The 11,320-nt window shown below is 55.1% G+C and overlaps 1 protein-coding gene across 6 annotated transcripts; it reads left to right on the forward strand.

Moving 5' to 3' along the window:
* The first annotated feature begins 624 nt into the window (after positions 1-624).
* On the forward strand, positions 625-10,813 carry LOC119856546 (prostasin). Of its 6 annotated transcripts, none has more exons than XM_043517316.1 (7): positions 878-1,030; positions 5,641-5,667; positions 6,681-6,843; positions 7,339-7,610; positions 8,023-8,189; positions 9,351-9,531; positions 10,803-10,813. In XM_043517316.1, the coding sequence occupies exons 1-7, from the start codon at positions 982-984 to the stop codon at positions 10,805-10,807; spliced, it is 864 nt and encodes a 287-aa protein (XP_043373251.1). In that variant the 5' UTR covers positions 878-981; the 3' UTR covers positions 10,808-10,813. The 6 variants fall into 6 exon arrangements, with proteins under 6 accessions (XP_043373248.1, XP_043373251.1, XP_043373250.1 ...); XM_043517314.1 differs by lacking the exon at positions 10,803-10,813 and adding an exon at positions 8,489-8,882 and having other exon boundaries at positions 880-1,030; positions 9,351-9,484; XM_043517313.1 differs by lacking the exon at positions 10,803-10,813 and having other exon boundaries at positions 625-1,030; positions 8,489-10,285.
* Positions 10,814-11,320: the final 507 nt, after the last annotated feature.

Here is an 11,320-nt window from a genome sequence, read left to right on the forward strand (position 1 = left end):
TCCAATTCATATACACATATACTGCATTCATACACACGCACTGCATTCACACATATCCCATTCGCACACATCATTCATACACACACACTGCATTCACACACACACATCCAGTTCATACACACACACTGCATTCGACATATCCCATTCACACACATCATACACACACACTGCATTCACACACACACATCCAATTCATACACACACACTGCATTCACACATATCCCTTTCACACACATCATACACACACACTGCATTCACACACACACATCCAATTCATACACACACACTGCATTCACACATATCCCATTCACACACATCATACACACACACTGCATTCACACACACACATCCAATTCATACACACACACTGCATTCACCCCCCCACTCATATTCACATTGCATTCAAACACACACACATCCAATTCATACACACACACACACTGCATTCACACACACAGATATCCCATTCATACATATACACTTCATTCACAAACACACACACCATTCATGCATACACAGTGCATTCACACACACCCCATTCATCCACACCCCCATTCATACATACACACCTCAGTCACACACGCATCCCGTTCATACATACATGCTACATTCCAGACCCGATTCGCCTGCCCACCCAGCTCCCCCCACTCCCTCCCCACAGCACAGTGCTAAGGGCCCAGCGCCCCGGCAGCCTGGCAGGGCTGCGGGAGGGGACGGAGGGCCTGACTGGCCTGTCAGTAGTGACCCTGCCCCTTCCCCTGCCCATGCAGCGGGGCCCCAGCCTTGGGGTGCTGATGAGGTGACCAGGACATGGCTCACGTGCATCAAGGCAGGAAACAATTTTTCCCTTCCGGCCCAGGAGAGTGAGTCAGCCTCACATTAATGGATTGTGAAAACAGAGCCAGGAATGTCCTGGTTCTCCCCGAGAGACCCTGCCATAACAGAGGTGTCTGATGAGAGTCCCCACAATAATAAGGCGGCATGTGCAACAGAATGAGAGACCCTACAACAATTGAGCAATGTGTGCAATGTACTGAGAGACCCTACAAATATCAAGTTTCAGAGTAGCAGCCGTGTTAGTCTGTATTCGCAAAAAGAAAAGGAGTACTTGTGGCACCTTAGAGACTAACAAATTTATTAGAGCATAAGCTTTCGTGAGCTACAGCTCACTTCATCGGATGCATCCGATGAAGTGAGCGGTAGCTCACGAAAGCTTATGCTCTAATAAATTTGTTAGTCTCTAAGGTGCCACAAGTCCTCCTTTTCTTTTTACAAATATCAAGGCAGTGTGTGCCCTGCAAGGGGAGACCCTGCAATAACAGAGCAGGGCAAGGAGAGACCCTACAATAACAAGGGTGTGTGTGCAATGGAATGAGACCCTACAACAACTGAGCAATATGTGCAGTGTAAGAGGAGACTCTACAATCATAGACTATCAGGGTTGGAAGGGACCTCAGGAGATCATCTAGTCCAACTCCCTGCTCAAAGCAGGACCAATCCCCAATTTTTGCCCATATCCCTAAATGGCCCCCTCAAGGATTGAACTCACAACCCTGGGTTTAGCAGGCCAACGCTCAAACCACTGAGCTACCCATAACAGAGCAGGGCAAGGAGAGACCCTACAATAACGAGCATGTACAGTGCAATGGAAAGAGAAACCCTACAACTGAGCACTATGTGCAGTGCAAGAGGAGACCCTACAATAACAGAGCAGGGCAAGGACAGACCCTAAATAACGAGCATGTACAGCGCAATCAGGGACCCTACAATAAAGCAGCAGCGGCGTGTATAGCGTATAAGAGCCCCGACAATAACAGAGCCGTGTCCTGAGAGACCCTACAATAACAGCGGGGGGGGGGGAGGGTGACGGGGCCGGGGGCGGGGCGGGGGGTGGATCCCTGAGCAGCAGGTTGGGCGGCTTCCCTGGCTCGGGGAGCCGTGAAGAGGGGAGGGAGCGAGCGCCGCGTCCCAGTGTCCCCGCCCGTGCGGAGACAGCGCACCGGGCCGCCGCTCAGCACCGCCCGCGGGACCCCTCGCCGCCCGCCCAGGAGATGGGGGCACCCCTGGGGGCGCTGCTCGGCCTCCTCCTCAGCCTGGGTGAGTGCGGGCGGGGCCGCTCGACCCCTGTCCTCCCTCCCCCCCTCTCTGGTTCCCCAAACCCCGCTTCTGCCTCTCCCCCAACCCCCCTTCTCTGGTTCCCCCCCCTTCTGCCTCTCCCCCAACCCCCCTTCTCTGGTTCCCCAATCCCCACCTTTCTGCCTCCCCCCAACCCCCCTTGTCTGGTTCCCCAACCCCCACCTTTCTGCCTCCCCCCCAACCCCCCTTGTCTGGTTCCCCAACCCCCACCTTTCTGCCTCCCCCCAACCCCCCTTGTCTGGTTCCCCAACCCCCCCTTCTGCCTCTCCCAAACCCCCCTTCTCTGGTTCCCCAACCCCCCCACCTCTCCCCAAACCCCCCTTGTCTGGTTCCCCAACCCCCCCCTTTCTGCATCTCCCAAACCCACATTGTCTGGTTCCCCCAACCCCCCCCCTTTCTGCCTCTCCCAAACCCACATTGTCTGGTTCCCCCAACCCCCCCTTTTGCCTCTCCCCCAACTCTCCTTGTCTGCCTCTCCCCAACCCCCCCTTTCTGCCTCTCCCCAAACCCCCCTCGTCTGGTTCCCCAAACCCCCCCCTTCTGCCTCTCCCAAACCCACATTGTCTGGTTCCCCCAATCCCCCCCCTTTTGCCTCTCCCCCAACTCTCCTTGTCTGCCTCTCCCCAACCCCCCCTTCTGCCTCTCCCCAAATCTCTTTCTCCCCCCTCTCCTCTTTCCTTTGCTCCTTCCTTCTCCAAGTCCCTCTGTCTGTCCCGGTCGCGCAGTGCAGGGTCCCAGCTTGTCCGCCCTGCACGGAGCTGCGGGGCTGGGACCTGGCCAGGTCAGGCAGACTGGGTCTCGGAGCACCCTTTGGTGCCCCAGGGCCATAGATGCTGGAACTAGGGGTGCTGGTTGCGCTGCCGCACCCCCTGGCTTCAAGTGGTTTCCATTATATACAGAGTTCAATGACGCTCAGCACCCCCAGTATGCAAATTGTTCTGGGGAGGAGCACAATATGGGGCTGAAAATCACCTGTGTGGGGGTGGACGGGGGGGGGGTTATGGGTGAGTGGATCTGTGTGATCCTGTATGTGAGGTGGGTGTTTGTGATGGATGTGGTGGTGGTGTTGTTGTTGTGTGTGTCTGTGTGATGCCTGCGTAATGTGATCCATGTGCAGTGGGGTGGGGTGGGGTGTGTTCCTGTGTGTGATGCCTGGATTGTGTTACAGGTGGTATACACTGTGTGTGTGTGTCCGTCCGGTGACATTTGTGCACTGTTCCAGGGGTGGGTGGGTGTGTCGCGCAGTGTGTATGTGCATTTCTGCAGGACGTGTGTGCGTTGTGCGGTGGGTGTGATGCGATGGACACTGTGGTTTCGGAATTCGAGTGAAAAGCACCTGCCAGTTGATTGGCTCGAGGATTTGTACATTCCTGCAGGGCAGGTTTCCCTGGTCTGAGTTATCCAGGTGTGCGTGTGTGTGTGTGTGTGGGGGGGGGGGGATTGTTAATCCTGATTTAGGAAACGGTTTTGTCTGTCTGGAAAGGTTTTCATGAAATCAGAAGCCAGCAGGGCTCCTGTGGTCTGTTCCCAGCTGTTTTGGAGGAAGTGAGCTTTTATGGTTAGAGCAGGAGGGACTAGCAGTCAGGACTCCTGGGTTCTATTCCCAGCACGGGGAGGGGAGTGGGGCCTAGTTGGTTGGAGGAGAGGGTTATGGATGAAAGGCCCCATTGCCAGACCTTCTGAGCCGGCTGGTCCGCTTTGTCTCCTTATACAAACAGTATTTGGGAGACTGCGAAACTCCCTAAGGTTCACCTGAAACTCCCTGTAATCAGACACTGTGTGAAAGGCCCTGAAACCCAAAGCACACCGGCAAATGGCCCATCAGCTCGTGCATTGTGTGAGTGTCTGTGGTCAGCTTGGGTGTCATCTGGGCTGTAAACTAAAGACATGAACATCTGACCTCCCCCTCCACCCTCCCAGCAGGCTGTCTACTCCTAGTTCTGAATGCAGCAAGCAATAGGGCTCTGGGTGGCCAGGAACAGGGAATGGGGACACCGGGTCTTGCCCTGCTAGGGGACAGTGACTCTGATCCGGCCACAGGGTAGGGGCACTGGCTGAGTCTGGGGGGCAGGGGATGGGACAGGAGGCCTTTCTTCTCTAGGGCGTGCGGGCTCAGATCTGGCCCCAAGGAGGGGGAACTGGCTGGCTCGGGACAGGGAGCAGGGAATGGGAGATGTTCCCATGGCTGAGGTACGTGAGCAAAGGTCTGTGGGAGCCTGGCCCCCGTCCTAGGGTTGCACAGAGAACCCAGCCTTCTGATTTGCCCCAATGCCCAGTGCAAGGCTGTGGCTCCCTGGGGTAACGGCACAGAACCTAGTGGAGGTACAGCCTGTTGGTTGGGTTGGGTCATGTCTAATGTTGTCCCAGGGCTGGGCCAGGCTCCCACTGCCCCTGCTAGTGCCTCTGAAGCTGGCCCAGGTTCCTCTAGCAGAAGAAGTAATGAAGTAACCTGTCCTGCAGGTGTGGCTCTATATTTAGCCTCTCTGCTCAGGCTGGAGGAATGTTGGGCGGACAGACAACCACAGATACCTATTGGTCCATGATTGGGTCCCAGGCTAATGCAGGTCACTTGAGGTGGTATTAAATCCGAAGCACCCTCTCTGTGGGGAGCGAAGGAAATGGGTGTATATGGCCCATCAAGCCCCTGGCTGAGGCTGGCTCTTGTGGGCCGGCTGAGACCTGTCAAATTCGCTTCACTGAATGGGACATCAGGTTGGGTGGTTTTAGAGCAATATGGATTCAAGCTGGCTCTCCCTAGAGGGTAAAGGCCCCGTGTCCCATTCCCCACTGCCTTGAGGCAGTCGGTCGCTCTGCCCTGGGGCTGGATCGGAGCCAGCGCCCCGTAGAGGGAAAAGTCCCCGTGTCCCGTTCCCCTGAGTCATGCAGAGCCTTGAGGAGTGAAACTGATAACTTGCCTACTCGCTGAAGAATCTGGAATGACGCTGGCAGACCAGGGCCCTTCCTCTAAACAGGGAGCAGTTCCTGGGAAAGGAGGTGGCACGGGCTGGGAGACGAGGCCAAAGGAAATAACCCTGCCAGGCGGCAGTGACGTGGCTGCCTTGGCCCAGAGGCTGTGCTGTATCACATGGACCGCTCGGAAAAACCCAGGGGCCTTGGTGTTCCCGGCTCAGAAGGTGGCACTCTTCCCTCCATCTGTTGTACTCCTACCTTCTAGCCCTGGTTCTGGGAAGGCAGAGGTATCTAGTGGGTTAGAGCAGGGCGGGCTGGGAGTCCGGACTCCTGGGTTCTACCCTTGGCTCTGGGAGGGGAGTGAAATTTAGCGGAAAGAGCTTAGCTATGACTTGATTGCTATATCAGCATCTTTATTATTGCCTACTGTGTGGGCCCTATCCTGGAAATCTGACAATCTATTCCCCCAGCAGAAATGGAGATGCCCCTTTCCCAATTATCCCCAAGATGCTTCATTTCAGTGGCCCTGGTGCTGATGCGTGTTGTCCTGGGATGCATTCCTGATGGTGCCTCTTTGTTTCCTCCTCTGAACAGGTGTACAGGAGACCTCCGGACAATCAGGTAAAGATCTGTCTGGGAACGTGGCCCATACGGGCAGCCGGTCGCTTTTCTCCTCCAGATCATTTTCCCACAACACCCCCTTCAGTCATGTATTCAGCTGGTGTCATTTTCCTTGGTGGTTATTTGTGTAGCCATGTGTCAGCATCACTAGGGGATATTTGTGTTCAGTATAACCAGCCCCCATAGTGATGGGAGGAGGATTTGAGCCCACCATCTCCTGCATTTAAGGCATGAGCTGCTACCAGTGGAGCTAAGGGAGCAGCTCCCTTGACTTGCACCTATTGTAGGCTCATTAACCTCATATGTGAGCCAGCCGCTAACAGGAATGACGGTGCCCCCAGAGGGGAAAGGGAATGAACATCTGTCCTTCCTTAGGGGTCAGGTCTACATTTAAAAAGTTAGGTCCACCCAGCTACCTCAATCAGGGATGTGAAAAATCCACACTCCTGAGCGACATAGTTAAACTGACCTAAACCCTGGTGTAGACAGCGCTGCGTCGACAGAAGGATTCTTTTATTGACCTAGCTGCTGCCTTTCGGGGAGGTGGATTAAGTACAGCAACGGGAGAGACTCTCCCATTGGTGTAGGTAGTGTAGGTGTAGGTAGCTACACCACTGTAGCGTTTCAAGTGTAGACAAGCCCTTCGTCTGGGTTACATTTGTGTTGGGAAGTTGTGGTGAAGAGGGTCTCAAAACTTTTTTGATGGCAAAAATTGAGTTTTCAACAAAACTTATTTTTCTTCAAAAAAGTCTCTTCTCTACAGAGAATGTAGATGTGTTTGTGGAAAAGCCGAGCAACCGAAACCCCAGAACAAACAAAAATATGTTTGGGGCTGAAAAGTGGGCTTCACGGATTCTGTTCCCAGCTGGGAGTGGGGTCTAGTGGGATAGAGTGGGGGAGCGGGGAGTCAGGACTCCTGAGTTCTAGCCCCAGCTCTCAGAGAGGAGTGGGACCTAGTGGTTAGACTAAGGGGCTGTTTCTGGTTCATTCACTGCTGCTCTGCTCCCCTGCAGGAACGTGTGGATTAGCTCCCATGGGCCGGATTGTGGGGGGCACAGATGCGCAGGCCGGGCAATGGCCTTGGCAGGTCAGCCTGAATTTTCAGGGTGCTCATGTGTGTGGCGGCTCTCTCATTTCCCCCCAGTGGGTGATCACCGCAGCGCACTGCTTCCCACCGTAAGTACAGGGTACAGAGGGGGTCATCTGGGCTGGGCCAGGCTCTGAGTGTTACCGGGGTCGGGGGGGGCTAGTCAGGAGGAGCCTGCACCTTCCATCCATTTCTGACCCTAAACCTGTTTGACTGGGTTTCTGTGGACAGACTCCCAGCTGCCCCCACTCTCCTACCAGAACCAGAGATAGAATCCAGGAGTCCTGACTCCCAACCCCCGCATCTCTAACCACCTAGACTCCCCTCCCAGAACGGGGATAGAATCAGAACCCAGGAGTCCTGATTCCCATATCCATCCCACTCTAACCCACTAGGCCTCACTCCCAATGTGTCTGTGTACCTCTACCCTCCACAACATAGAATCTGCCCCTGAATGGCATGTTTCCTTGTCCCTACACTGCTGCTATCTAAGGGAGATTCCCCATTAGCTGAAGCTTTCTGCAGCCTGAGGTGCTGGCTTCTCTCCTTGCTGAAAGCCTATGTCTCTCTCCCCCACCTTGCAGGGAAAACCCCATCGCCAACTATGAGGTGATGCTTGGAGCCTTCCAGCTGACCAATCTCCCAGCTGACATTGTGGTGGTTGGGGTGGAGCAGGCCATCAAGAACCCCGGCTACACAGATGAGGTCTCTGGCGGGGACCTTGCCCTGGTGAAATTGAAAAAGCCCGTCTCCTACACGCGTAGAATTCGCCCCATCTGCCTGCCGTCCGCTTCCGTCAGCTTCCCCAGCGGCATGACCTGCACCGTGACTGGCTGGGGGAATGTGCTTACTTCTGGTGAGTGAAGGGTTAATACAGCCACTTCGGGGGGGGGGGGGCGAGGCAGCTGGGTGATGATGTCGCACCTGGGGATGGCTCGCCTGGTGCGTGGAAGCAGCTGTGTCTGGGGTGGGGCAGCTGGATAACAGCTGCCAACAATTTTGGAGAGGAAGTGAAGGTGAATAGTGTGTTCAATTGACACTGCAGGGAGGATTTTAGGGCCCTACCAGCCCCTGAACCTCGCTCTGGGATCTGGACTCACATCACTCCCCCCACCCCGCTAAGCCTGGCTTAGAGCCTGGGCTGCTGTGGAGTGAGTCTCGTGGCCCGTTCCCCACACCACAGCGCCCCCTGGTGGCTCCCTTTCCCCCACCTTACTGAGGAGTCAGCTGCCCACCCTGACTTGGCTGATTTCTTTCCCCCCATGCAGTCAGCCTGCCCAGTCCCAAAACCCTGCAGCAGCTGGAGGTGCCCCTGATTGGGCTGGAGACCTGCCGCTGCCTCTACAAGATCACCGCCAACCCAGAGGATCCCCACGTGATCCAAGACGACATGATGTGTGCGGGCTACGCCGAGGGCAAGAAGGACGCCTGCCAGGTGAGCAGGGTGCTGGGTGTCCCTCTGTCCGTGGCACTAAGGGTGGGGCTACTGGGAGTCAACAGGGTCTACTGGGAGTCAGCGCTGGGTACTGTGAGCACTGGCCCAATGATTGGGCTGTAGAATTTCTCTCTCTTCTGGGCTTAGGTGCCACTCCTTGACCTTTGACCTCAAGACCCCCACTTTGCCAGGGTCCACCCACCATGGCTAAGCTTTGTAGTAACCAGCCATTTTTATCCCACTTCACCCACCAATCCCCTTCCTAATGCCATTTCCCTCTCCCCACCCTGTTCTTCCAGGGTGACTCCGGGGGACCCCTGTCCTGCCATGTGGGCAATGCCTGGCTGTTAGCTGGGGTGGTGAGCTGGGGGGACGCATGCGGGTCCCCCAACCGGCCTGGCATCTACACCCGCACCTCGGCCCACGCAGCCTGGATTAAACAGATCATCCCGGCGGTGGAGATGAGTGACGTGCGTGTGAATCAGGAGCCAGTCTCGGAGGAGGGGCTGTGCCCCAACACCACCAGTCGGCCTGGCCCCTATGATGGCATCCAGCCCCATCCTGACTGGCCCCGGCCAATCTCCCCCAACAAGCCATTGGACCACGCTACCTCCCATGTCCTCGCTTCCAGCCTGCTGTTCTTCTGTCTGCTACTTCACGTACTCCCTGCCCTATAGCACCTCTACTCTCAAGGTCAACTCAGTGTGAGACCCCACCCCCCTATGGCAGTCCAGGGGCATCCTGCCCTCCTCCCAAACTCAGCAGGATGGTCCCAAGATTTCAAAGACTTGGTTTCCCTCCCCATCCCCTTATTGTCCCCGTTTGTGTCCCGTGTTGTGCTGCTCTGTCATGACTAGGGCACCAAGCTGGCAGCAGCCCTGTTCACGGCAACGTCATTTCTGCCTCCGGTCCTGCAGACCCCCTAAGTTTGGTCAACAGGGTCCTGCAAACCTCTCCCAAGCCTCCCTCTGGGATGGAGGCTCACGCCAGCCCCTCCAGCCTCGCTCTGACCGCCCTCAAGGGCCCCACTCTGGGAGAATCAGGGCCCTAGCAGTAGGCAGCTCCCCGACCCCTGTTCCCAGGCCTGGTTCTGTCACTATGACACCGCCTAGGGCAGCCTAACAGCTCCCAATCTCCCTCTTCCCACCCTGATTTTTCCAGGGCGACTCCGGGGGACCCCTCTCCTGCCAAATGGGTAGTGTCTGGCTGCTAGCTGGAGTGGTGAGCTGGGGGGATGCATGTGGGGCCACCAACCGGCCCGGCGTCTATACCCGCGCCTCAGCCCATGCTGCCTGGATCAAGGAAACCGTTCCAGAGGTAGAGCTGAGCAACGAGAGCGTGGGTCTGGAGCCAGTCTCTGAGGAGGGGCTGTGCTCGAGGGCAGCTGCTCATCTCCTGGCCCCCTGGCTGCTCTGCTGGGCCTTTCTGAGCCTGGTCCAGGCAGGGTAACCCCACCCTCGCCAACTCCCAAGCGTAGAGATGCAAGGGGGGGGAGAGGAACTTGGGGGCATGGGATCTGCCACTGTGATCGTAGTGACTTGGTGGCAGATACCCCAGCAGAACTGGATTTTGCCCCCTACTTCCCCTCCCCACAAAGCTATTTTCAGGGTACCTACCCGGGCAGCCCCTTGCCTGTGGTTGTCCCCAAAGGATTCTGGGAGAAGGCAGATTGGCCCCAGAAGAGGGGTGCTCTGGGAAACGTTCCCCTCGTCCTTACACCTGTGTCACGCAGAAACAGCTGGGTTCCAGTCCTGGCGTGAGTCAAGCCGATGGGCTCTAACGTGACACATCTGGCAGGAAGCTCTCGGCTCCTCAACGTCAGCTGAACCCCCAGGGCTGGGCCAGGTGGCACCAGCTGAGCTGGTTTTTCCGCCTCTGGAGAGTCACTGAGTGAGGGCAGGTTCAAAGGGATCGGAGCTCATCACACGCATGAGCTAGGGACTATTAGCACATGGGACTTTTGTCTACCTGTCTTTTATCTGGGGCATAAGGCCAGACCTCCTGCTTGTTCTAAGTCAGGGGTGGGGTATGGAAGGGCTGTTTGACTCCAGATGAAAGGCTTCATAAAGAGGGTATTAGCCCTGTATTATGGGAAAGGCTCTGTTGTTTTTTTTAAAAAAGGGTTTTGTGCTGTTCTAACCACTAAACCCTGCTCTCCTCCCAGAGCCAGGGCTAGAACCCTGGCATCCAACGTGAACAGAATGCTGGGAATCATTAAGAAAGGGATAGATAATAGGACAGAAAATATGTTGCCTCTATATAGATCCATGGTATGTCCACTGAATGCATCCGATGAAGTGAGCTGTAGCTCACAAAAGCTTATGCTCAAATAAATTTGTTAGTCTCTAAGGTGCCACAAGTCCTCCTTTTCTTTTTGCGGATACAGACTAACACGGCTGCTACTCTGAATCTTGAATACTATGTGCGGATGTGGTCGCCCCATCTCAAAAAAGATATATTGGAATGGGAAAAGGTTCAGAAAAGGGTAACAAAAATGATTAGGGGTATGGAACGGCTTCTACATGAGGAGAGAGAAATAAAACTGGGATTTTTGAGCTTGGAAAAGAGACGGCTAAGGGGAGATACGATTGAGGTCTATAAAACCATGACTAGTGTAGAGAAAGTAGATAAAGAACTATTGTTTACTACTTCTCATAACACAAGAACTAGGGTTACTAAAAGAAATTAATAGGCAGCAGGTTTAAAACAAATAAAAGGAAGTATTTCTTCATAGAATGCACAGTCAACCTGTGGAACTCCTTGTCCAAGGATGTTGTGAAGGCCAAGACCATAACAGGGTTAAAAAAAACCTAGATAAATTCATGGAAGATAGGTCCATCTATGGTTATTAGCCAGGATGGAGTCCCTAGCCTCTATTTCCCAGAAGCTGGGAAGGGGTGACAGGGGATGGATCACTTGATGATTCCCTGTTCTGTTCATTCCCCCGAGGCTCCTGGCACTGGCCACTCTCAGAAGACAGGACACTGGGCTAGATGGACCTTTGGTCTGACCCAGTATGGCTGCTCTTATGTTCTCCCAGAGCTGGGCCTAGAACCCATGAATCCAAGCTCCCAGCCCTGCTTTCCACCCAGAGCCGGGGCTAGAACCCAGGTGTCCTGACACCCAGAACT

The sequence above is a fragment of the Dermochelys coriacea genome, chromosome 6 (assembly GCF_009764565.3).
Source record: "Dermochelys coriacea isolate rDerCor1 chromosome 6, rDerCor1.pri.v4, whole genome shotgun sequence".
Taxonomy (NCBI): domain Eukaryota; kingdom Metazoa; phylum Chordata; order Testudines; family Dermochelyidae; genus Dermochelys; species Dermochelys coriacea.

Excerpts from the sequence above, each read along its gene's own strand:
- LOC119856546 (XM_043517313.1), top strand. The coding sequence starts at position 982 with ATGTGCAACAGAATGAGAGACCCTACAACAATTGAGCAATGTGTGCAA. Across the intron at positions 1,031-5,640 it reads AATTGAGCAATGTGTGCAAT|GTGTACAGGAGACCTCCGGA; the intron begins GTACTGAGAGAC and ends TCCTCTGAACAG. Across the intron at positions 5,668-6,680 it reads GGAGACCTCCGGACAATCAG|GAACGTGTGGATTAGCTCCC; the intron begins GTAAAGATCTGT and ends GCTCCCCTGCAG.